The sequence below is a fragment of the Mercenaria mercenaria genome, chromosome 5 (genome assembly GCF_021730395.1).
Source record: "Mercenaria mercenaria strain notata chromosome 5, MADL_Memer_1, whole genome shotgun sequence".
NCBI lineage: Eukaryota > Metazoa > Mollusca > Bivalvia > Venerida > Veneridae > Mercenaria > Mercenaria mercenaria.
In genome coordinates this window covers 47966599-47992687 of record NC_069365.1, presented here as the reverse complement: position 1 = coordinate 47992687, position 26089 = coordinate 47966599, and the positions used below count along the sequence as shown (strand labels likewise).

The window sequence follows — 26089 nt, the reverse complement described above, 5'->3', positions numbered from 1 at the left end:
AAATTGAAATTCAAACGTCAATGCCATGATGAGTAAAGCATGGTTATTTTGTAAAAAAAAAGTTCAATCGTGCTTAATTAAATTGAAAGAAAGACACTTCGGATTTCAAGATCAAAGAATTTATATAGAATTACATATTAAGAATTACATATGCATTAAGTGTGAATTGATTAATAGATAAAACGTATTATTCTTTAGAAGTACCTTGTCCAAATATTGCAACACTTGACAGTATCAGCCAGTCAAAATTCGATATTTAAAGTCGAAAATGTAATGAGTGTCTCTTGTAACGTAATTAATGAATATTATGAAACCATTGTTATTCTCTTTGAATAAAGTGGGATTCCGGTTTTCATAAAATGGCTTAAAGCTACATGTGCAAAATAAAACCGCAACCATGCGTTTTTAAGTAAAGTTTGTTCCGTAAAGCATTCCTATACTTTCATATCACTAATTGTATTGATTTCCCGACATAATTCAAGTGTAGGAAGACAACATGTAAAGCTCTTTGCATCGTTCGTTGACCTAACAAGTCTCATTAGTTTTAAAGTTAATTAGAATTTTCAAGGCAAAATTTGACTAATGGATTGACATCTTTTTCCAAAAAAAATTGCAATTTATACCACAACATAATAATGTTATCATGACGGTATTTTCATTTTTCACAACAGTCTAGGTTGCTTTTTGTGTGGAAAATGTTGCTTTTGCAATGACAGTGACCATTATTTTCTAACCTGATTTAACTGTTGTTCAAACCCGCTACATCAGTTCTACAATTTAATTAAGTAAGTTTAAATCCTTTATCAATTTATAACCACTAGTGATTCCTTTCTTTGTTGTCAAACGGAAGCGTTGGTCTAGTGGTTAGAGTGTCAGCCGCTCAATCTTTGGGTCTTGGGTTCGAGTAGCCTTACAGTGGTCACGATCATGCCTTCTCAAATGACACCAGTATTGATTTACTTTCGGAAAGCGGACTCCTGAGTGGTTCAAATAAGCTTAAAAGCTTTCATCACAATCCAGCTAAATAAAGTAGTATAAAAACTATTGTAAACAATCGATCTGAAATAAATCAGTATAAACTAACTGTTGTTAGCAACGGAGCAGCTGTAGTGCACATTTATAAGCAAGAAAGATGTAAACCATCAGCGAACTGCCTTGGAATTTTATAATATAATGTTGTTGAATGTTTCGTAGGAAAGTATTTTTATGACACTGATACATTTCTAGCCGTTATTTGACTCTTATGTAACATCGATGCTTTTAAATGCCTTTTCTGTTTTTCTAAATATGGATAATATGAGCTGCACCATGAGAAAACTAACATAGTGGCTTTGCGACCAGCATGGATCCAGACCAGCATGCGCATCCGCGCAGTCTGGTCAGGATCCATGCTGTTCGCTAACGGTTTCTCTAATTGCAATAAGCTTTGAAAGCAAACAGCATGGATCCTGACCAGACTGCGCGGTTGCGCAGGCTGGTCTGGATCCATGCTGGTCGAAAAGCCACTATGTTGGTTTTTTCTTGGTGCGGCTCATATATTGTTATAAGAATTAGTCATCTCTAAATAATGCATATGGTTTCATAGGAGATAAAATCAATAAAAGAATACAGCATAGAAATAGAATTTCTTATCAATAAAAACGTAAAGATGTAACCGAAGTAAATGTAAAAAATAAAATAAAAACTGCAAACATTTACTATGTACAAATTATCATTGACAGAAAGTAAAGATGAAACTAAATTTTTTTTTTTTAAAAACTGCAAAAATATATTAGGTACAAATTATCATTTATAGAAAGTAAAGATGAAACCCAAGGTAATACAAAATGAAAACTACAAACATGGTAATATTGGTAAAAAAATAATATACTGTCTAGGGAATTGCAGAACAAAATCGACAAACATGTACTAAGTACAAATTATCATTGGTAGAAAGTAAATATAATTCTCGAGGAATGCAGAACAAAAACTAAAAGCATGTTAGTAATATCATTGATATTGATATAAAGTAAAGATAAAATTCAAGGAAATACAGTCAAAAGTTTATCGAAGGCTTTAATATGACTTTGTCGAATTACTTGATATACAATGTAGTATAACAATAACCTACGATTTTACATATAACGTCCTTCATTAAAAATTTGCAATGTCACTTTGTTATTCATTTTACATTTTATTAAGTCGTGTAAAAAGCCTTAATAATTTGTAATTACTAGTATCTTATTTATGTTTATAGTCTTTTACACAAAAAGTCGTGTCTTTATTTATTTATTGCTTTATTATATATGCATTCATTTAGGATTAATAAATCGAAGTTCAGTCTTTTTGTAATAGTTTGCAAAGTATCACTCTTAAGAAACTTGTCAAACTGACACGAAGCGCAGAGTATATACGAACTGTAACCCGGTCAAAGATAATTTCCGAAATATCACCCTAAATTTACTGACTTGGGTCTTTTCTAGACAGTAACAATGAAAATACACTGAAAATTGACAGACAATTGTCTGAATGAGAGAGCGTACAGCGCTTATCGTATTACCTCCCAGTTTGTACTTAATTATTCTATATGTTGCATTTATTTAAGGATATATTAGCACTTTATGAAATGATTTATATGATAATAATAGACAGTGTGGACTTCAAGAGTGCAAAGTTCATAACCGTATCTTGAACATATTTGATTTATCCCTTTAATTCACGTTGTACGTAACTCTTTACATGTGTTTTTCTGTATAATCTTTTGCAGCTGTTGAATGAACTATAATGGTGGATAAGATGGTAATGATATATCTGAAGGCGGGTTGATTTCATTTCTTTGCAATATAGGAAGTAAATGAGAAATTAGATATGATGAATTTAACTCCAGTTCTCGTTTAAAGACGTAGGCACATATTCCTCATCAGGCTACGATTCTGTTTTAGTTGTCTTGATAATAGTTTTCATCAGTATTCGTCGTTGCTACTACATAAATGTTTTAAGGAAGATTAAATTTTCTGTGTGTGCAATTCATTAAACATTGTTGCATCTTAGGGAATATTGTTTTCAGCAGGCAGATTTTAATGGTATATGATTGTGACGCGTTATTGATCTCGATTAACTTAAATTCGCCCGCCTTTAGCAAACAAGAAAGGGAATGATAGGTAAGCGCTGATATATCATAGTGACAATATGATTTAAATGTATGTATCAGATGCATGCATTGTTTTCTAAAAGTCATATATCTACGATGTTTAAAATTTCAGATATACCTGTGTTACAATTTTACACTGGTAAGGCCAAAGACCAAACCCTTTCACTAACAACCCTATAGTCGAACGGATATGACTGTATACAAAAATACATAAGCAAAGTGCATTAATGTTACTTTGAAATGTTTATTTGTTTTAGGTTTAACGCCGTTTTTTTCTGTAGTATTTCAGTTATGTAACGGCGGGAAGTTGTCCTAACCTTTGTTCTTGGATAACCTGTTCTCCGCAAGTAACTGCCACCTTTCCCATATGAATCAGAGGCGGAAGACGAATGATTTCAGACATAATGTCTTTTTTCAAATCGACACAATTTTGAAATGGTACTGTTATGTTTTATATTGGGCAAGTACATCTAGATAAATTGTGAATGTCTTTATGTCAGTCTTGCAACCAAAACAAAACCATTTCCGTGGGCTCTCCAAACAAAGCCGTATGCATGTTACATATGCTTTCTGTGCCTGTCCGTCGCTTTATGCAATACAATTTCTACAAAAGGAACAATAGTCAGTGTATTGTTTATCTTGTTATATTTCCAGTATATAGAAGACATTTTATTACATGACATGCTAATAATACTTTTTTTGATTCCGGAAAAGCATGTTTCGATACGAATGAAAAGCGTACACTTTGTCATGAATTTCTAATAATAAATTGCAAGCAAATTATTTCAAATGTATACAAATTGAGAAGCGTACAGGTTGGGGCATAGAGGTTGGTATCATATTTGTTCTTCATGTCCATATGAACGCTTTTTCCTTGACGTTTTCACGCGAACTTAATTCTATATATGGTTTGAAAATTGTTCTGTTCAGCAAACTTTTACAATGTAAGATACGATGCTAGTTCTTTTGTTATGTTGTGATTTAATAGCTCCCCTATTTTGATCAATCGGCTATCGTAGCATACCGTTATAAAGTTTCTGCATGTTAATTGTTTTGCATGACGCACGTCACTCGTGCTGTAAAGAAATAAAGACCCGTTTAAATTACATATGTTTATCTGAAAACGAACATTGACACTTAAAGTGTACAAAACATACGAGTGATCAAAATTTTAACTTTTGTTATATTAAAACATTTTTTTTTGCACGTAATAGATCAGATTTGAAAGACCCATTTATAACAGACACATTTATGAAATTAAAAAGTTGAATACAAGACCAAGGTTTCAAAATGAATATTTGAGCCTAAGAGCGCACCCTGTAGAAACAAAACCCTACAACAGTGCAGGTATAACTGTGTTACTAATAGATATACATACAAAGTCAAATAAATAGAAAGGACTAAACGCATACATAAAAAACACAATAGAACACCGCCATGATATGATTAGAATGCGAAGTCTGAAACGGTTATGTAATCCGATTCCCCGGAAACTGTAAATAGAATTCTTTCTACCAGGTGTATCCCTAACATTTATAACGGTAACGTGCAAGAAATGGAGATAACCAAAACATGCTTTTGTAAATATATACAAAATGTGAATCACTCGTAGTGAAATGTTAGCAATATCAAAATCAGCAATAACTCAGATATGGCATTTCAATGCCTTAGGGAATTTACGTATAGTGGCTACAGCCTAATATATTATAGATTACGTTTGCTACAAGTTTGAATATGAATTACATGCTGGCATTTGTTGATGTCAACGTCACAATCCAATTTCGCCCCTTTCTCATTAAAACACTTTAATATTTATTTTCTTAAAAGTTGACGTCATTTCTTGTAAGTTAAGAAGTAAACGAGTGCTAAGATATCATTCAGCTTCGTTTGGTCTTTTAAGAAAATTGAAAGAGTCAGCAACTTCGGAGCCTGAGTAAGCTTGAATGTCTGATCAATCGGTGTGTAATTATCTAATATCAGTATTCACTGTTGAAACAAAATTTATGCTTCAAAGAAGATGCGCAGTACAAAATAATACATGATAAGTGACATAATTGACTAGTCTTTGATCAATAACAGTGTTTTTCTGACAGATTCTGAAAACAGGTCAGTAAATACATGTACCATGCTTCTTATAAGTTACGTCTGCAAAGATCTCCTCAATCATAAGTGAGCAAAGATGTACATGATTTCGATCCTGGCAAAAAGTTTAACAGGAAATATTTTATCCTGGTGTTTGTGCAGGTTTTTTCAATGCATGCGCTAAAAAGGCATAAATAGCAGAAGCAGTAACTTGTTGATGTGCATTTAATTAAATATGCCAGCTTGTAACTGCACTTAAACTTGAACTTTAGCATGTTATCTTTCTGTATATATGTTTTTTCATCTCTGTCATTTGCGGAAGCCATTTCCAGCAGGTATGTGGAAGGTCAATTTATTTTAAGGTTACACGGTTGTATCTGAGATGCGGAGCAAAAGTTTCACGGTCGTGTCTGAGATGCGGAGGACAAGGGTCTAACTCTACCAGAAATAGCTGAATAGCTTTTTTTTATTTTAGATTTAGATCACCTAATACTTGGAACCTGTGTTGTATTTATTTCTGGAGGTTTAGGATCATACAGTCCATTCAATTTAGTTTACAACAGAATTTTGTTTAAATCGATGCTTATGCTGTGAGGTTCATTAGATCTTTAGAACTTCATGGGGATATTTTAGATTTGATACAAACCAAACAAAACAAACACTTTTACAACCGACACACAGTACTTCAATGCTGCTGTTCTGATGAAAAATATAACGCAATCAAGCAACGTAAAAACACACTCGGTTTGAAAATATCTATTCACGAGAGGTACTAAAGTGTGATACAACCTCAAGCCTCAAAGCACCGGCTAAAGCGGAATTCTATTATAGTAAAAATGAATATTCTCTCCACGATCTTGAAGAATACAAAGTTATATTGACTAGTGATTTATTGACTAGATATTTTGTAGATTTCAACTGAAATACCGTTGTGACACACATAAATACCCTTATAAAGTGAATTGTTTGGTTTCGTTTAAGTACAAATACTCTTAAGAATGGAAATTTGAAACAGCACGCTCTCTCCTGATGTAAAGAACCATATTCATTATAACATTAATGTTGCCATAAATGGAAATTGAATTATAACAAGTGTGTGCGTGTATGAAATGTTCTCATTCTTTTGATTACTGTACCACGGCGCCTTCTTTTCACCTAGACACATGAAGAGTGTTTACATTTTTTCTTGAAAGTGGAAAACGCTATGTTGACGTCATTTGCTGCTAATATAGGAAGTAAACGAATGATAAGATATCGTTTTATCTCCTTTTCTCCTATTAAGGAAATTTGCAGATTCTGCAGTCTCAGCGACAGACTCCGCTTGCGATGCATTGATCAAACTTTTGATTATAATTTACCGTAAATTCGTCGTTGAAACTACATACAAGATTTAGCGTAGATACATTTCAGTCTTAAGTAATCAAGTAGTGACCATTGAAAACAATATACATGTTTAATCGTCAATTGTATATTGACCACGTGAGAGCGTAACCACGTGAGTGCGTGATATTGTAGATAGGGCAGCATTAAATCAAGGAAGTTAAAATGTGTGGTATTGTGAAATTACCATGTGTTTTAGTTTGCATATTATAATTTTGGCTTTAGTCGCCTAAATAAGGGCTACGTTTGGTAGGTAAAAGGCATATAGCGGTACTTTCATTGCAAAATGTAAAGACGGATCTTGATTAAACGTCTACAAGGAAGCTTTATTTCCATTTTGTATTCCAGGAATTTCCCAGTAGATTTAGTTAGACAGATACGGTAGATTTATATCAAAACTACATGGTTCACACACACCTAGTGTGTAAAATTTAATCTGTGAGTAATTTAGAAACCAGAATAAATAATTGATCGAGTGCATAGCAAAATGATATCAGAAGTTTGTCATGACAATTTTGTAAAGGACGCAAGTCAAGGTATACATTTATCACACTTTCATAAGGTTTGTTTACCATTGAATGGAACAGTCTACGAAGGAAATAATATGAAAAGTAAAACTTATATAGGGTATTTTTATAACAAACAATATAACTATCAACTTATAAGCCATGATTCTGGCTGTCTAAAAGACAAATACAAATGTATACAACAAAAAATGCAAATGTTTTAATTGTATATGTGCACAATACCTGAAACTAAAGCGTCTCTATGTCTCTTTCTCAGTCCATACTTCATTCGTTTCCAATAAGTTCTCTTTTTGTATTCTGAAACTTTTACCCCTTGATTCTGATTTAATTTTTCATAATTGTTGTTGTTCCTTTAATACATTATTCAATAATTTATGTTCATCGCGTATAATGTTTATCTTCTATGTAAAACTCTCTGTCATTGCGCTCACTTGAACGCAAAGCTAGAATATCTGTGAAAAAATTCACTTCACTTACAGACAATAGAACGGGAGCCTGCACAGCGCGTTTTAATTCTGTGAAATCATTGCCGAGTGTATCTGTTTTCATAACATTTATTTATTGCAGAAGGTCAATAAAACTCATAATAACAAATAATGATCATAACGTCCTTGAAAACATAGGAATTAATGAATATAACTTCGGTTTGATCTTTCCCAGTATGACATAATCTTTATTTATCGCATTCAAATTCCTGGAACTATGTCTATTAATGCAACATGGTATACACATGTTTTACTGGTATTGGACTTATTGCTAGTCAGCAGTTTTGAGCCATTGAATAAGTGTTTTATTTCTTTATTTCATGTAATCTGAAATTAACTTTAACAGTCTAATTTTTGTGTTATTGCCCCGTAAACATACATTGAACATAGGCCGGTAAGCACAAGCTATGGATCGGCGATATATAGAAGGAGTCCTATAATAATATGAAAACTTTAAAGTCCACTATTTATCAATGACAAGCCGTTGTAAGTATCTGTAACAGTTCATATGTTAGGCTCTGTATGTTAGCTATGTATGTTACCCTCTTGAATTCTATACAACTGCGCGGAATAATAGCACGCCATGCCATATCATTCCATACCATCAGATTATACGCTTTGTGTTCCAATGTTTTTCAAAAACATTGAAGCTATGCTTGAGGTTTACTCAAACTTTATGTGCTTGAAATCTTTTGAAATTGTATAATCCAATTTAAGAGTAATTATTCAAAAACTGAATTTTAGAATTTTAAACCGTTTACTGTGTATACCTTTTACTGCACTGATACATGCAAATCATTGAGCCCGTACATGTATACTAAATTGGTCTTGGACATGGTGAAACGACAGGTAGAAGCCGAGTTTATCAACAACATATTGGCAACTGACATAAAAGGTTTTGAGTTTTGAAACATTTTGAAGATTTGGGGGGAACTGATATGCTTCCAGCAGTCGTAAATATGACAAAGAAGGCTGAAAAGGGGAGTAAAGACTGCTCATATAATCATATATGTCAAATGACTTTCAGTAAGCCTGAAAAAAAACTAGGATTAATATCTAGTAGCAAAAGTCGTGTCCCAAGAATGTTTCTGTCCAAACCGTAACCCTAAAACAATCTTTGTATGGATGTGTACATAAATGATATACAAACAAAATTATATGGACAAAGTAAATTTTATAAACAACAAAAAGGGACAAATAATGGCACTCTCTTAGGTAGCGCATTTGAACTGTCGGCGGCAGAAATGCTGCTGGTGAGCTTAAACTTGATAATGACAAGCACCAATTCACATTTATATCCCTCCTATAATCCAAAGAGAGTATGAAAAAAGTAATTCCCGCCAGAAAAATCTGTTATGCAAAACACAAGTATGCTCGTGTCGATAAAAAGAATAAAAAAAACTAATCCCCATTAAACCATGTGATATGCATGTTTTAAATACCTTTACAAGAAGCAGGGTGACAGAAGAAAAAACATAAAGGGTCATATAAAACGAGCAGGAAGATAAATATCCAAGCAGTTAAGTCCAAGGAATTTTGTACATTGTCTATCATACTGTTTTCAGCCTGAACAAAGGGAAGATGTAGCGTCCAAAAATATTTTTATTAATAGATGTTAAAATGTTTTGCGTATTATACAGAAAAGGTATTGTATAAATATCATAAACAGGCATCATTTGTTAACTAATATTATGGAACTCTGTATTGCATGGCCATGCTTCATTCACAATTTTGCATTGTAAATTGATGCAGCAAACCAAAATGTTTGATAATACATTATTGAACAAGGATTTTGTTGCATGCATATACTTTAACACTATTTTATCATAATTTTACAAGCTCTTTCTCATAATATAAAGTTGAACAGAAATGTAAAACTGTTACATGCATGACAATATGCATTCGGAATAATTCAGCGCAAATTCTCTTTTCTTAATATTGAAATGTTTCGGTCTAAATGATATTGAAATGAGAAGACACGACACTTGAAATTGCTAGATTTTCATCAATTTTAAATTGAATGATCATTGCGCTATGAAATTAAAAGTTCCATTTTCCCTGGAAATTCAATATCTACACTACAAATTTTCTAGATGAAAAATGGCTAATATGCAGTTACAAATTTTTCCTAGCAATCTTTTTGTATTCACACTGCACAAATGACATGGAAGTGAAAGCGATATTATCTTGCGTCTACAATGGTTGCTTGTGCAATTATCGACACACATATAAAGACATCGTTCTAATATCTAAACTCTATAACCACTCTTAGCCTGCAAGTGTGTATGTTGTCAGGTTTAGGGTCTTTTCAACAATGTTTCAGTCATATAAACGACGGTATTTACTTGTAACAGTTTGCACAGTACTGCATTACTGGAATATCTCGATGTAGGCACATAACATGATAACCCACCCAGTCAGATTATACTTGACACCGGCAAGACCTAGTACCATCCTCTTCATAATGAAGGCCAGAAGAGGATACTTGTATTTGTCACATATTTGGTATGACACGGCCTGGAAGCGAACCCACGACCTCTCGTATTCGAAGCGGGCGTTCTACCACTTCGCCGCCTGGGTAATATTTATACATGTACTGGTAATTTCTTACTCTCCTTAAAAATGTCCAAAATTTAGTTAAATTAGTGAACATATTTTTTATAAAATTAGGCAAAGTACTATCTCAACAGATACTGGTGTAGCTTAGTACATTACCCAACTGCGATGGCAGTTTGAATTTACAACCCGAATTTTAGTATATTCAGTGACTTCATTTCATATTCCGGTACATGTATAAGTTAACTTCTTAAAATCCAATCAAGTTAACTTCAGAACGCCCTCATATAATATGCCACAGATTAGATTAACTGAACACTCGTGTCACTTTCACTTATTCAAGATGAAGATTTTGAAGACGAATAAGATGAAGATTTGGAAAACGCTGTGTGAAATGGCTACTATAAGTCTTAAGTGCTAAATCATGACATGTAGACTATGCTCGATTACTTTGTCAAACCACAAATATCTTAGACAATTGTGCCACTTGTCCATTGATTAATCCTCACATTAGCTTCCGGTTGGGCATGCGCACATACAAATGTTAAGGTATACTACCTCCTTAATCTTAGTTATAAACGGAATTTGTAAATAGCATTGCATATTCACCATATCAGTTATATGTTTGTGAATCAACTAAAGTAAAAAGCTAGTTCAAGAGTGTATATAACATTAAAATGTTTTGGTTTTTGTTTTGGGTCTTCTTTTCATTCGGACACTTTAAGGGCGTTAAACTTTATTTTTTTTGCTGAAAGGAAAATTTCCAGATTGACGTCATTACTGCTTACATAGGAAGTAAAAGAGTGATTAGATACCATTTAAGTCTCATTACACCCCTTTATGGAAATGTGAAAAACGCTCTGCTTGTGGTGCCTTGATCAAAAACGTTTGATTACAATTCGCACATCAATATTTGCTGAAGTAACGACATTTATGCTCCAAGGAGTTTAAGATAATATCTATGCGAAATTCAATAAGAACTGCTGCACAGAAATTGAAAATAAACGTTTATTGATATTGTGAGATATTAATCTACATCATATTCGTAATGCAGCATTTACCAAGGGCTGGAAAGAAATGAACAACTCGTGTATAGAAGAACAATTATGTCTGGGCCTTAACGGTGTTATATTTCTAGTCCAGACCTTTTGTATCATGAGTACATTCATTTTTCTGTTTAAGCCGGTGCAAGGGGAGGAGACGGGTGTTGTAAACTCCATCACTTTTCATGAACAGACTCGATCAAACCGTGTCTGTTGTTATAATGTTTGGTTACGTTGGGTCTTTTAGCTTGCATGCATTCAACTGTTAAGCCTTTCCGTCAATCTTTCAAAGAAGATTGCTTGTCTATCTAAGCAAATTAGTTCACATTTACGTTTGAACATTAAAACAAACCAAACGACAGCATTATTCTCAGTGTCTTATGGGTCAAAAATTGATTTGCCAGGTAAAATCTGTAAAGACAGTGTGTTTTTCTACATGATACATTTCGCAGTCTGTATTTTCCGTTGAAACTATATATGCTTCACTTTTTTAACCCTTACCCTGCTCGTTTTCTATAGGGAAGTTTTCTATCTTTCAATTTTGACAGTACTATTAAATGTTAAAAGGGGTGCTAACCTTAAAGATACTGACTGAATGGCGAACAGTGCAGATCATGATCAGACTGCACGGATGTGTAGGCTGATCATGATTTACACTGGTCGCAAAGGTAGAATCAGTCGTGTCAAGCATGATAAGGGTTTCTCCTTAGTCAGTAACACTGTGTCTAAACTGGTTAAGATCGGTTGTATTTTCATCAATACATAATGCTCTTAAGTCACATTGAGGCAAAAACATATTCCTTATAGACACACCTTTTTTGTATCTTAATCATTAAGCACAGCTGGCATAAATTAGTTTGAAGACTGAAATGTCGCATAGGTCTAGTTGACTTCGTATATGTTCATACTTTGTTTTTTCTCTTGACACCGCTGAAAGAAATCTCGTTTCTGTTTCATGTATATATCTGCCATTTTTAGAAATAGCATTTTGTATTAAGGTCAGTTAGAAAAAACAGACCCCATGCTAATCTTTTCTTGACGATATCAAATCTTTCCAAAAACATTCACTTTATACAGAGTATTATACAACTATTATAATTACTGGAAAAGGAGATGGTGTTGGTAAACAGCAAATACAGTTGAAACTCGATATCTGGAATTTCAAGGCATCGAGCTGTTACCAAAATTCGACCTAAAGTGATATTTTGTACACTTGTTATCAGCATTGTGCTTGAACGTGTATTCGAGATAGCCAAAATTTTGAGACAAGCGAGTTCGATATACCGATTTTCAACTGTATATAATATGAAATAAAATGACATGATATATTGGTAGGTCATGTCTGTGCCTGTCCATTGATTTTAAACATGTATAGGTAAGTTGAAAGCAACTAATCTCGTACGTAACGTGTTGATTTAATTAGGAAATATCACATTTTCTTCAACTGCCGATAACAAAAAATCGTTTCTTAGATCTGTATACATGGCGACAACCGCCTTCCGTTACTAAGCAACACTTTATTACCTGCAGAGATTTTGCGTCTTTGTCAAACCCAGGTAGAATTATTGGAAAATCGAAGGAAATCTTACAAAGTCTCCTTTATGGATATATATACTCTGCTGCTATACACTGGAATGAGTTTATTTATTGGTGTTTAATGCTAAAATGGTTAGATACAAAACGCGGAATACTTATATATGCCCTTCTATGCACAGGTGAGTCGTTTATAGTTTTAGCGTTTTATCTTCCACTGCAAATGCTCTATCACTTGTATAATGGGCGCTGTTTTGACTTACACCGGTGGTGCAATGCCTATGTGGAGGAATCTGTCTTCCTAATGATCATACCCCTCTGTTCCGCAGTATATTAACGTTGTTTCAGGTTACATACAAAATATTGGATCATAATTTTAGAGGCAATCTTCAAAGAGAATATAAAAAATACTGCACATCACTTTAACATGACAAATGATGTCAGCTTTTTATTTTTACGCCTTAATGGTGACGTCAAATAAACCTACTTATAGGGATCGAGAAATGATACTATGTGATGTACGTATTTCAGTTGTGACATACTTAATAGTTAACGGAAGCATTTTTAATCAATTTAAAGACCCCGGATCAATTATAAACTGCACGGATTAATTTCCTCGTGCTATGCACTCGTGAAATTATTTCGCTGCAATACGTATAACGTTTTTGCAGTGTTTAAATTGGTTTAAACACGCTTCCACTTAAAATATTTCTTAGTAATGGTTCAATAATACCATGTTTTATCTTAGTACACATGCTGTATATTGCGAAAACATCAATAGAGCGTCCACTTTACGTGTGGGAGGTCATGGGTTCTATCCCTGGCCGCTCATGCCAAAGTGGTGAAAAATGGTACTAGTAGCTTCCTCGCTTGGTGCTCAGCATTAAGAGGATATTACTAGGACTAGTCAGCTAGGTGTCAGTATAATTCGACTAGGTGGGGTATTATATTACGTATCTACGGCGTGAGCTGTGAGGTAGGACTATAAACTTGAGCATTGCGCTCACTGATACAAGTAGACATCGTCGTTTAAATGACTGAAAAAGAGGCTAAACCGAATACACACACTCATCTGAACACCAATATAAATTACCAATATATGCTTACTTCGGAAAAGACAACGTTGTTAACTGGCCTGTATGAATAACGTTCCAACGTGAATAATGTGTCATTTTCATAACCTCCCAGGGACAGACTGGTTCAAACCGAATCTGCTATTGAGTTGCTTGGTAATGTTTTATGCTTCAAGCGGATCTTTTCACAGATTAATAAATATTGATAAAAGGCACTTTGATTCCCATTCTTAGTGTAAATATTTGTTTCTAATAAAACATACTTTATCAAATGATTTTACATGCAGCGTGAAATAGTTGAAGTGAGATAAAAATATAAAAGAACAGAGCATCTTTTACTGACAGTCAAATACTACAAACCGTAAAACATAAAATGATACGAAAAAAGTATACAAATTACATACTCTAGCGGAAATGGACCATTCTTATTTTGGGAATGGCTATCACACATGTTTAAAATCAGTTAATAACCTGTCAGCTTTGATAGTAGAATCTATTTTAAGTTTATGTTAATACAGAAATTATATATACATTTTCCTGTTATGTTTTGTAAACAATAGTAAACCATTTCTGACAGCAGGAAAGAAACATAAAGAGCTTTTTATATTACGGTTTTTGAATAGTTTTTTCTACATTTTATGTTTACTTGATTTGCAGAATTACGAGTCCTTAACATTGCGCAAAATTATTTTGCCTCAAGGTTTGTTTTGTCAATAGAATAAAAATGATTAATGGGTTTGCATGCATTGGTAAGAGGACATTTACTATTTAGTTCACATGGTGCACCAGTTATAGACACTCCTTGCATGCATATGTTGTATAAACTTGGAAGACAGAACTTGAAGATTCATCAGATTATGACGTACATACAGATTGAATAACATCGCAATTAGTATTATAAAGGTATTATCCTTTCCTTTGAATACAGCTATTTGTAGAAGTACTTAATTTAATCCATAATTCCACTTACTTAATTGATAGTCCTCCAGTTTCTTTGGGTGAAAGTGTAATGACGTCAATGGTTATGAAATCTATCAATACATGCGGTTAAATTTACTTTCCGGTTATCATGTTTTCGCACTTTGTCATCTTTGCTCAATATATTTCGTACATTTAAAGGTCAGGTACCGAGCTCAAATGGGTTGCTATTTGTAAGTCCCCATCATTGACTTTCATTTTAAAACAACACTAAAATTAAAGTAGCCCGTTACTTGATGTGTTGATCACTTCCTTCGGAATAGGCCCTGTGTTCACAAAACATTTTCAGTCTCAGCTGAGTTTGATAATGAAACTTTATTTGTCATTTATATATAAATAGCATTTTTAAAACTAAATTTTAAGTTAATAACTATTTTCAAATGACAATTCAGTATCGATAGTCAGTCTCAGTTGGAATTTAACCTAGTAAAATTGATATTAAAATTTCAAACTCAAATTCAGCTGAGACCGGAAAATGCTTTATGAACATGGTGTCAGCACTAGAAACACAAATGTATTGTTATAACCGACTGTCATATTACCTTTAAGATACAGTACAAATTACAGTACAAACACGTTACAGAAACAAAAAATTAATGCACAATTTTACAAGACAATTATTTATTTCGTTTCCCTGTGACTATTTAAAAGCCAGTTTCATTACCAGGAAATGGCAATATTAGTAACTCAAGATTCAGCTTCTGTATTTTGAATATTTGGACGCAGTTTTACTGTTTAAATAACATCAAAGCTATTTCTTAGTAAAAGAGCCTTTAAAAGAAAGTTTTATGTTTTTGCTGTTGTTTTTATATCAAGGATTGAATTGGATTGTTCAATCGTCATATTGATGCATTCTATAGTTACTCCTTTGAAAAATATTCTACAGTCACCGACTACTTCAGATGTTCTAAACACATTCATGCAATATAATTTCCTCCTTTCATTAAAGCTTTACTGCCTGCAATCAGTGTCAGATAAAACATGTGAGCACATATTATAACTTTTGTTTATACAATCGGAGAGAATTATTGGCAGGAATGTGTTGCGTGATTTTCAACGTAAACTACATTATAGATTAAACAATTAATATTTATATACTGAGATAGACTAAACCTGTTATGAGGTGTGCTTAGGCTAATATCAAGAATGTCCTTGGTTGAAAGGAAGAACAACAGGGTTTGTTATAACATCAGTATAGTGCAATATTTATAGGTTATTAGCTTTGTATCGGGAAATATGCACGAGTTCTCAGCGGAAATATTGCGCGACTTTAGGAGCGCTATATTCTTCCGCTGAAGAACCCAATGCAAAGATAATAACCTTTTTATTACATACACATCTACACGTATACATATAATGTAAATATCATAAATTTGTTCAATAGCCATTATAGGATTGACAATACTGAACTAAACAGAAAAAAATAGTGCAAGAACAAACACTGAATTACGTCACGCACCCGATATGAAATTCAGGCGTCAGTGTATGGAAAAATATTGACGTTTCCGGTACCAGTGTAACTTAACGGGGAATAGAAACGTGTATGTAATAATAGACATTATATACTAGTATAACAAGATGGTGTGTTTGCGTCATTTATTAAACTTCGATTTGAATTTACAGTGTTTACATTGTTCACTTTAACCTTCTGTTTAGGAACATAACGAAACACGTGTTGTTAAGTTGCTATTTGCTTTCGGAACAACCGAACTTTTAGCTCTTCGGATGTAAACCTGGCTTCTAGAAATACATGGTTGAACAAGAAATATCTTTAAAAATGATGGTCGGCGAATTGTAATAAGGAAAGAAGTTTATGAATTTTTCATCTAACATTCATCTTTCATCTAACATTTTTCAAATTGCAAAACTAAACACCGCACTTTAACAATTTAAATGGTTCTCTTTTAGTTTTCGCAAAGGTTTCGTAGGGTTGCAATTTTGTTTCGTTTATCCTTAGACGAATAATTACAGCAGTAGTTTGATGAAGATTCGTGAAGCGGTTCATGAGAAGAGGTCATTAAAAAAACGTGTTTATATTTTTAGCTAAATTGGTCCCTATCCCCATTTGTAACAAAATAGCAGGAGACCTTACGATATTGTTACACATCGAGTTTGATAAAAATCCATTACATTTTAGTGGTTAATGCGAAGAAAGGCATATCTACTTTTAGCTATAGTGGTCCCTAATAGGGCCCAAGTTCCTATATAAATAAATTTGGAAGAGGACCTTATAATGATGCTCCAGACCAAGTATGACAAAGATCCACCAAGCTGTTCATGAGACGCTGTATAAAGGCATTTCTAGTTTTAGCTCTAGCAGCCCCTAAAAGGGGTCAAATGTCCCAGCTGAACAAAGTTGGCTGCGGGCCTAATAAAGATGCTACAAATCAAGTTTGATTAGAATACATGAGAAAAAATCAATTAAAGGATTTTTTTATTTATTATTTTTATTTATTTCTAAAATAGGCCAACTGATCCCGCTTTAACAAATGCATATTCGCTATTCATGAATCTTTGGACAATGACGTCACACCTATAAAAAAGTGAAGGTCAAGCAAAACATACAATTGTAATTATTTCAATATTTCTGTTTCATAAGCAAAGTTTGACCGTAGTCATATCACATAGATAAACTGTATGCAGCGTACCTTCATTTCAGTGTAATGAGATTCAGTCATTATATGGCATATATATAATAAAACAGATTTCAACTGAGTTCAATATTTGCATACCATACTAAGGAAAAATATTCATATATAATAAATCAGTTAAAATATTTATAACAAATACACCAAAGCAAACAAGTACTCATTTTAATATGCAATCTGAATAAGTCACAAAAGCAAGAAACCCTTTCATATACAGTAACAAGGAAAATCTTTTAAAAAGCACTTCTCTACAAAGGCTCTTATCACACCCCTTATTCATGTGATACGCAGACCGTATTCAGCTCTTTCTTTAATTTGATATATGTTGGTATTTGAACATGTTTTCATCATATTTATTAAACTTACTTATCATTTTGAGATATATCAATATTCTTGCTAAATATACTGAGCCAAAGTTAGCTTAAAAACTGTGAACAGCGTCGTTTAGGATAAACGTTTTGTCTACATTTCACTCAGCGTAGCACAATCAACAGAGTGAAAGAAATTGACACTCTCGTCCAATGAGGCAGAGTGTTGCATAAATCTTCCATTTTGATAAATTATCTATAATGCGTTATCAAGTAGTTTGATTTGCAAACTGAAGTCACGTGGCATAGGTAACGAATTCGTCCTTAGACGGCGTTCGCCGAAAAATATTAACGTAACAAAGAATGCATTCCAATATTCATAAATTGGATTATTGTATTTGCTTTATTTTTCCACTGCATGTTTAACTTAGTAGGTATTGTTTGCAAATACATACACAGGGGAATTTAGTAGTTGTAAACTCAATCAATCATTTATATCGAGATAAATGCAGAAATTATAAAATATTATAATGATTGACAATCCATTTCATCTCATGTTTACAAAAACGAGTGTTTCGCCTTTTCACAAATATTCAGTAGTTTAGACCTTTATCCTGCTGGCGGCAAGTGATTCTGCCTTTGCGACCAGTGCAGACCAAAATCAGCCTGCACATCCGTGCAGTCTGATCATGGTCTGCACTGTTCGCTATTCAGTCAGTAAATATTTTCAGTGAACATTCCTTTGAAGAATAAATGGTACTGTCCCAACTGGAAGATGGGCAAGTTCATTATATAAATTTAGCATGATTATACCATGTTGTTTAATTATTTCAGTCAAATGAGGAGAAATGAGAAGAGATGTTCTACTTACTAACACACATGGGACAAACGTAACAGAATACCAGACAAGTAACAGCTCCACACACGAAGTCTCGTCTCAGCAGCCGGTTATTAACAACCAATCTGGAATTAATGTAGATATTTCTGAGGAAAACAATTACAAGTCCAATAAAACAAAATTAGTTGGGCGCCAGTTCTATAATTCGTACGATCCGGAAGTTGGAATTAACACAGCCGGTGTTTTAGGTGGGATTCTTTTGTTGCTCGTGCTATATGTTATTTACCGCACTAAGTGTCGGAAAAGGATATTAGGGCTATTTCAAAAGTGCAAAATGAAATATTTTCCAGAGGAATTTGCCCAAGTTGTAACAGATGAGGAGTGTAAAAATGAAAGAACATCAGAGGAATCCCAGTGGATTAGTGAAAGTGCGAAAATGATTTGGAAAGAGAGAGCAAAGTTGTCTAGAGATTCTGAAAGTAGTAAACATCAAATAGACCCAGAGCAAAGTATACATAATCAAGGAGGGTCGTGCAAACGTAACAGCTCTTTAAATATGCAATTGAATGATCACATTGATCTTGAATGTGATATATCTCCTCCAAAATTGCCAGATTCTGAGGAAAATATAGTGAAAGCAACAGCATTCTGGGTGCAAAATGTGAAAAACATGGATATAAAAGAACGTCAGTTAAATGGGATAGTGCTTAAGATTCCACCAGACCTAGTATCACACAGTGCCAAAATGCGCAGCCACTTCCATTCGGTAACCGATTACGGTGACGCTAATGATCTTGTTAACATATCACAACTAAACAAGAGCTTACCGTCACTTGTAGAACAAAGGACATGTGTTAAACTAAATTATGCAAAAAATCCCAATCACAGGTCAAAAAACATTTACGTGCCCTTGGCAACTCAGGAGGATGACCTTGACCTTCAGCCATCTACTTTGGAGGTTAAACATACGTCGGGTTCAAAAGTACCGCTGGACATATGTCCAATAGTGAAAGTTCAGCATTATCAATCGCGATCTAAAAGACGTTTGACGTCACTGTGTCATAGTAGCAGTGATGACGATATGACGTCATCTTCAGAAGAACAACAAATGGCGACTAAGTCATTATCTAACACAATGAGTGGCGCCAAGTATATGCGTCTGGGTACGGAAGAATGCATATCACCTAGGAACGTAAATTCCTCGCTAGAAAACTTAGATACCGCCGAGTGCGGCGATACTCTAACAAAGAGAAACACCCCGCTATCAAACAATCATTCCAAACGGCCTGTTGTTCGAAGTCTCGAAACAAACTTATAGCTCCTCTTGTAATATAAGTCTCACATGTAAATATAGTTTGCAATTTTGTTTCAAAGTGATATTTTGTGATATATTTATAAGACAGATGTCGGCATTTTAATGTTTTGAAGAACAGTTTCATTTCAGTTTATAGAATAAAATTTCTAACATGTCCAGGTTAACTTAAACTTTTTGGGCGTGTATTATTTTAAAAAGAAGACGCGTTTTTGAAACTGGTTAAGTATAAATTTAGTTTCATTTTTAATAAACTTTACTACACTCTTCGCACTGGAATGTGACTTTTTGCAGCCCCTTTAGAGACTTTAACACTTTCTATCATTTACAGTGTGAATAGGGGATTCTCATTTTCTTCCAATGTACATATCTTTTGTAAGTTTGTTTCCCATTGTGCTCCAAAATATTGGTTTTAAATCCCATCGCGTTTTAACTTAACAACTTTTCCGAATCCCCACTTACTTTTTGTAGTTATGCCTGCCAATTATTGATAAATTTATATGACAAATGGTCATACTATTTCATTTCTATTCTTTTCTTACAGAACATAACAACAATAATAATAAATGGCGACTAAATCATTATCTAACACAATGAGTGGCGCAAAGTACGTACGTCTGGGTACGGAAGAATGCATATCACCTAGGAACGTAAATAGTCTTCGTTAGAAAACTTAGATACCACCGAGTGTGGCGATACTCTAACAAAGAGAAACACCCCGCTATCAAACAATCATTCCAAACGGCCTGTTGTTCGAAGTCTTGAAACATACTTATAGCTCTTCTTGTAATATAGGTCTCACATGTAAATATAGTTTTATAGTTTGCAATTTTGTTTCAAAGGGATATTTTGTTATATATTTATAAGACAGATGTTGGCATTTTAATGTTTTGAAGAACAGTCTCATTTCAGTTTATAGAATAAAATTTCTAACATGTACCGGTTCACTTAAACTCTTTTGGGCGCGTGATTTTTTAATTTTTTAAAAAAAACGCGTTTTTGAAACTGGTTAACTATAAATTCAGTTTCATTTCTAATAAACTTTATTATCACTCTTCATACTTGAGTGTAAGTTTTTACAACCCCTTTAGAGACCTTAACACTTTCTACATTCACAATGACAATCGGGGATTCTCCTTTTCTTCCAAGGTACATATCTTTTATAAATTTGTTTCCTGTTGTGCTTCAAAAATCTTTGTTCTAAATCCCATCGCGTTTTATACTTAAAACCTTTTCTGAAACCCCCCACTTACGTTTTGTAGTTATGTCTGTCAATAACTCTCAAATACGTGACAGTTACAATAAGGTAACCATAAAATAAAGTCACGAAATGAGTGTACCTTGTACCTTGGCGCTGTTGGCAACTACATGTAGTGCTATCTGCAAGATTAAACATTTTTTCGGCCAATTTTACGTCACTGTGTCATAGCAGCAATGATGACGATATGACGTCATCTTCAGAAGAACAACAAATGGCGTTTAAATGATTATCTAACACAATGAGTGGCGCGAAGTGTATGCGTCTGGATACGGAAGAATGCATATCACCTAGGAACGTAAATTCCTCGCAAATAACCTCAGATATATCCACCGAGTGCGGCGATACAGTTTACAAAGAGAAACACCCCGCTATCAAACAATCATTCCAAACGGACTGTTGTTCGTAGTCTCGAAACAAACTTGTAGCTCTTCTTGTAATTTAGGTCTCACATGTAAATATAGTTTGCAATTTTGTTTCAAGGTGATATTTTGTGATATATTTATAAGACACATGTCGGCATTTTAATGTTTTGAAGAATATTTTTTTCAGTTTAAGTTTATAGAATAAAATTTCTAATATGTACAGGTTCACTTTAACTTTTGTGGGCGTGTATTTTCTTTTAAAAATCTGGTTAACTATAAAATTCAGTTTCATTTCTAATAAACTTTATTATCACTTTTCGTACTAGAATGCCCCCTTAGAGACCTTAACACTTTCTAGTATTCACAATGAGAATCAGGGATTCTCTTTTTCTTTCAAGGTAGACATCTGTCATAAGTTTGTTTCCCATTGTGCTTTAAAATTCTTTGTTCGAAATCCCATCGCGTTTTATACTTAACAACACTGTTCCTATGACACAGTGACGTAAAATTGGCCGGAAAAAAAATAATCTTACAGATGGCACTACATGTACTTGCCAACAGCGCCAAGGTACACTCATTTCGTGACTTTATTTTATAGCTACATTATTGCAAGTGGCATGTATTTGACAATAATTGACAGAGACATACATTGTAAGTACAAAAAGTAAGTGGGGATTCGGCAATGTTGGTAGTGAACCCCGTCTGTATAGATAGTGAGTTTTCTTCTTTATCTATATAAACCGCCATTTTGTTTTTTGTGGAGTCAGTTTTTGAAATCAGTAGGGCGTGGAGTTTACGGTGTGTTGATATAACGAGAGCCTGCAAGTTTGAACACGATCGGTTATGACTCAGTAATGGATTGCTTAACCTTTGTTCCAATATAATAGAACGTTATGTCACATAATCATTATTACTTATTAATCATAGAAGGTGTGGTCTTCTTTTATATTCCATTTTGACACAGATTGGTAATTATATATTTATAGAAGCACGGGGAAACCATTCATGCGTATTCCGAAGAACAAAAAATGGTGACTAAATCATTATCTAACACAATGTGTGACGCAAAATATATGCCTCTGGGCACGGAAGAATACATATCACCTAGGAACGTAAATTCCTCACTAGTAAACTTAGATATCACCGGGTATGGCGATACTCTTACAAAGAAAAACACCCCGCTATCAAACAATCATTCCAAACGGCCTGTTGTTTCGAAGTTGAACTTATTGCTCTTCTTGTTATATAGGTCTCACTTGTAAATATAGTTTGCAGTTTTGTTTCAAAGTGATATTGTGTGATATATTTATAAGACAGATGTCGGCATTTTAATGTTCTGAAGAACAATTCCATTTCTGTTGATAGAATAAAATTTCAAACATGTACATGTTCACTTAAACTTGTTTGGGCGTGCAATTTTCTTTTAAAAGGCGCGTTTTTAAAACTGGTTAACTATAAATTCAGTTTCCTATTTAAGAAACTTTATTATCACTCTTCGTACTGGAATGTGACTTTTTGCAGCCCCTTTAAATACCTTCGCAATTTTTAAGCATTCACAATGAGAATCAGGGATTCTCTTTTTCTTCCAAGACAGGTATCTTTCTTAAGTTTTGTCCCATTGCGCTTTAAGGTCTTGGTTCTAAATCCACCCGCGTTTTATACTTAACAAATTTTCAAAATGCCAACTTACTTTTTGTAGTTATGTCCGCCGATTATTGACATTTATAGGACAACTGGATATACTATTTCATTTTTATTTTATTCTAATAAAACATAACAACGATAGCAACCGAGCGTACATTTATTGAGGCGTTGTGACAGTTCACGAAGTGAGTGTATCTTTGGTGCTGTAGGCAAGAACTGCTTTGCTGGATTAAACTTTTTTTTCGGCAAGTTTGACGCTTTGCAAAAAAATGCAGCCTTATTTTGGCATAGAATATCATTCCATCAGCAAGTATTCGCAGATGATCATATTTAGAGAAAGATACACAAGTTGTATGGGGTGGATACTGTGTGTTTAATGTGGCTCCATGTAATAATCCACGCACGCAAAGCTTCAATCTGTTTTTGTTCCACTGGCATTTTTAACATGAACAACGTACACTCTCTATTCGTTTGGCAGGGAAAAATTGAGCTCATGGACACCGAACTAATTTTCAACGCTGCGACATACATTAATGTGTTGTAATTAGTGGTGTATTTGTATTATACCTGGTTTGAAATTTACATAATGACGAATGTGCCATTACAATATATTACTAGAAAAAATTTTATGAGTTACATCATAATCATGCGTGCTACGTGTAAGACAAGGAATTTACTGCTTATCTGACGTTTGATTTTAGAATTATCTTATAGTAACTTTTACAGCTGAATAAATTTACGTCCGATTGTTCACCTTCTTATGGTTTTATTAAAAATAGTTATGAAACATTATGTTTAGTTTTCATTGAAACGTGTTCATATTTGAAAGATATAGGAACAAGAACAAAGCGTGGAGACGAAAAGTTGTTCCGTATATATTCATTTCTATATATTTGTCGTATGACGTTTTATTCATTTTATTTTATACATAATCAGACTTTCGATTCAGATGATTTTGTATCAAAAAATATGCACCAGTTCCGCAATGGAGATAATTAGCGAAAGTGAATATTTTAATGAAACGACATGCATTTAAATGACGTCACAAAGGCCGTCTCACACCCGATAAGAAATATGCATGTCAATATGGAAAAATACTGACTGAAAAGGTTAGTGAAATACGTACATGTATACATCTGATAAAGAATTTATAAATTAAATGATCACTCTTTTTTTATTTTTTTTTTTATAAGAAAAGGCCAAAAATTTTTATGATAATAAATATTTATTAGGTTACATATAGATCACGTTTTAACAATAACACAACATACATATATGAACTAACCAAATTTTATGAGTCAGAGTAGTACATTTCTCATATAAAAGGTTAGTTATCATTCACTACTGACTACTGTCAACTACAAAATAAACTTATTCAGTATAAGAAAACTGAATATCTACATAAATAAGACAGTAATCATTATAAATATTCAACTAAACGCTTACTATCAGAAATCAAATAAACAACAAACAATAGACAAGTAAACATATAAATATTACATGAAATTATAAACACATATACAATAATATCAAGGGCAGGGCGGGTTCGGGTATTTTCAAAATTATTTTAGACGTGATCCAACCAAGAAAAATACAGAATGAAGAAAATTGTCTAAATTGAATTATAAAATACAAGAATAAGCCTATCAATGATTTTGATAAAAAAACCAAGAGATTTAAAAAGAATAAAAACCGTTCACCAATCAGAAACGATGACACATAAGACGATTAACTTGATTTACAGATGCGAAAAAAGTGCTGTTCTCAATAATTAACCGATTTTATGAATACAGAAAATCGCCTAAATGCTTTAATTTCCTCGATTACAAATCAAAAGCAATCAAACTGAACTAAGCTCGAAATCTTTTCAATGGTTGAAACCATTAGGCAATTTCTTCACGAGAGACTCTGGCACGACTGCAATGTTTGATATTTTTTCACCATTGATGTTCTACTGATTGTTATTCTTGCTCAAACTGTTTTAAGATTTGTTAATTAACACTGCCCCTTTACACACTATTAAGGTTGGCCTCAACATAAGCACAGAAATTTGCGGCAGAACTCCCATTTGGCGGGTTACGTTAGTTCATTGCCTCGGTCAAGATCATTTAATTCCGGTGAATATATCACATCCTACGAAATAACTGAAGAGTCAACAACTGTGTAATGGTACGAACCAATATTTGACTGACAAAAAACCCGTTTAAGCTTTAATTTAAAAACTTATTTGCCAAGTATCAGGAAACAGTCATAAGTAGATCTAGTTGCTTTTTCGTATCGGAAGCCTTCTTTTCATTTATAATTTTACCCTTCTTAAAAGGCAAATTTCATTTTTTGCTTTTGTCGTCATTTTTGATATTCATTTTGATAACACAAGTCAGCGAACACTATCAGGAAATTCTAAAAAAATTTAGAGCGAACATTGAACGTCTGGCGAATAGAAGTATTGAATGGTAAACATGAAGTTGCTGTTTCTAACTAATATGACGCACAGTTATATTGGGAACCTAGCATTGTTATTTTTAGACCTTAAATTTCACAGGAGAAAATGGTTGAAAACGAACCATGAATTGGACTGAAACAGGTAGCGTTGGCCAATCGGCGGAGTCTTAACATATTCCTCCTTTTTGTATCCCGATTTTTTCTGTTACACTAAACTACATTCGGGGATGCAAAATAACTGAAAACAATATAATGGCTTTTAGCCGTAGCTCCAAGCCAATAAAGTAAATTTAAGCCTATTGCCTTGAAATATTTTAAACGTCGTACTATTTGTGATGTAATGCAAATGTCTATTGTCCGATTAACTATATTTTTCTGTCAAAAGACACATTTTATGTTTAATATGCTGAATTTAACGTCACATCGGCACAATTATATGTCATACAGCCAATGAAGCTCCCAAAGGACTTGTACTTTTCTTATTTAG

The 26089-nt window shown here is 33.5% G+C and overlaps 1 protein-coding gene across 3 annotated transcripts in view; it reads left to right on the top strand.

Moving 5' to 3' along the window:
- Positions 1 to 20162, top strand: part of LOC123557126 (uncharacterized) — a 120941-nt gene extending 100779 nt beyond the window's left edge. For 2 of the 3 annotated variants that reach the window (XM_045348398.2, XM_045348399.2), the window contains exon 3: positions 18578 to 20162. In XM_045348398.2, coding sequence (XP_045204333.2) covers positions 18592 to 19899 — 1308 coding nt within the window. In that variant the 5' untranslated portion in view covers positions 18578 to 18591 and the 3' untranslated portion in view covers positions 19900 to 20162. Of the gene's footprint in view, positions 1 to 12813; positions 12919 to 18577 lie in introns of those variants that run through there. The other variant, XM_045348401.2, reaches the window with a different exon arrangement.
- The last annotated feature ends 5927 nt before the right edge of the window (positions 20163 to 26089 follow it).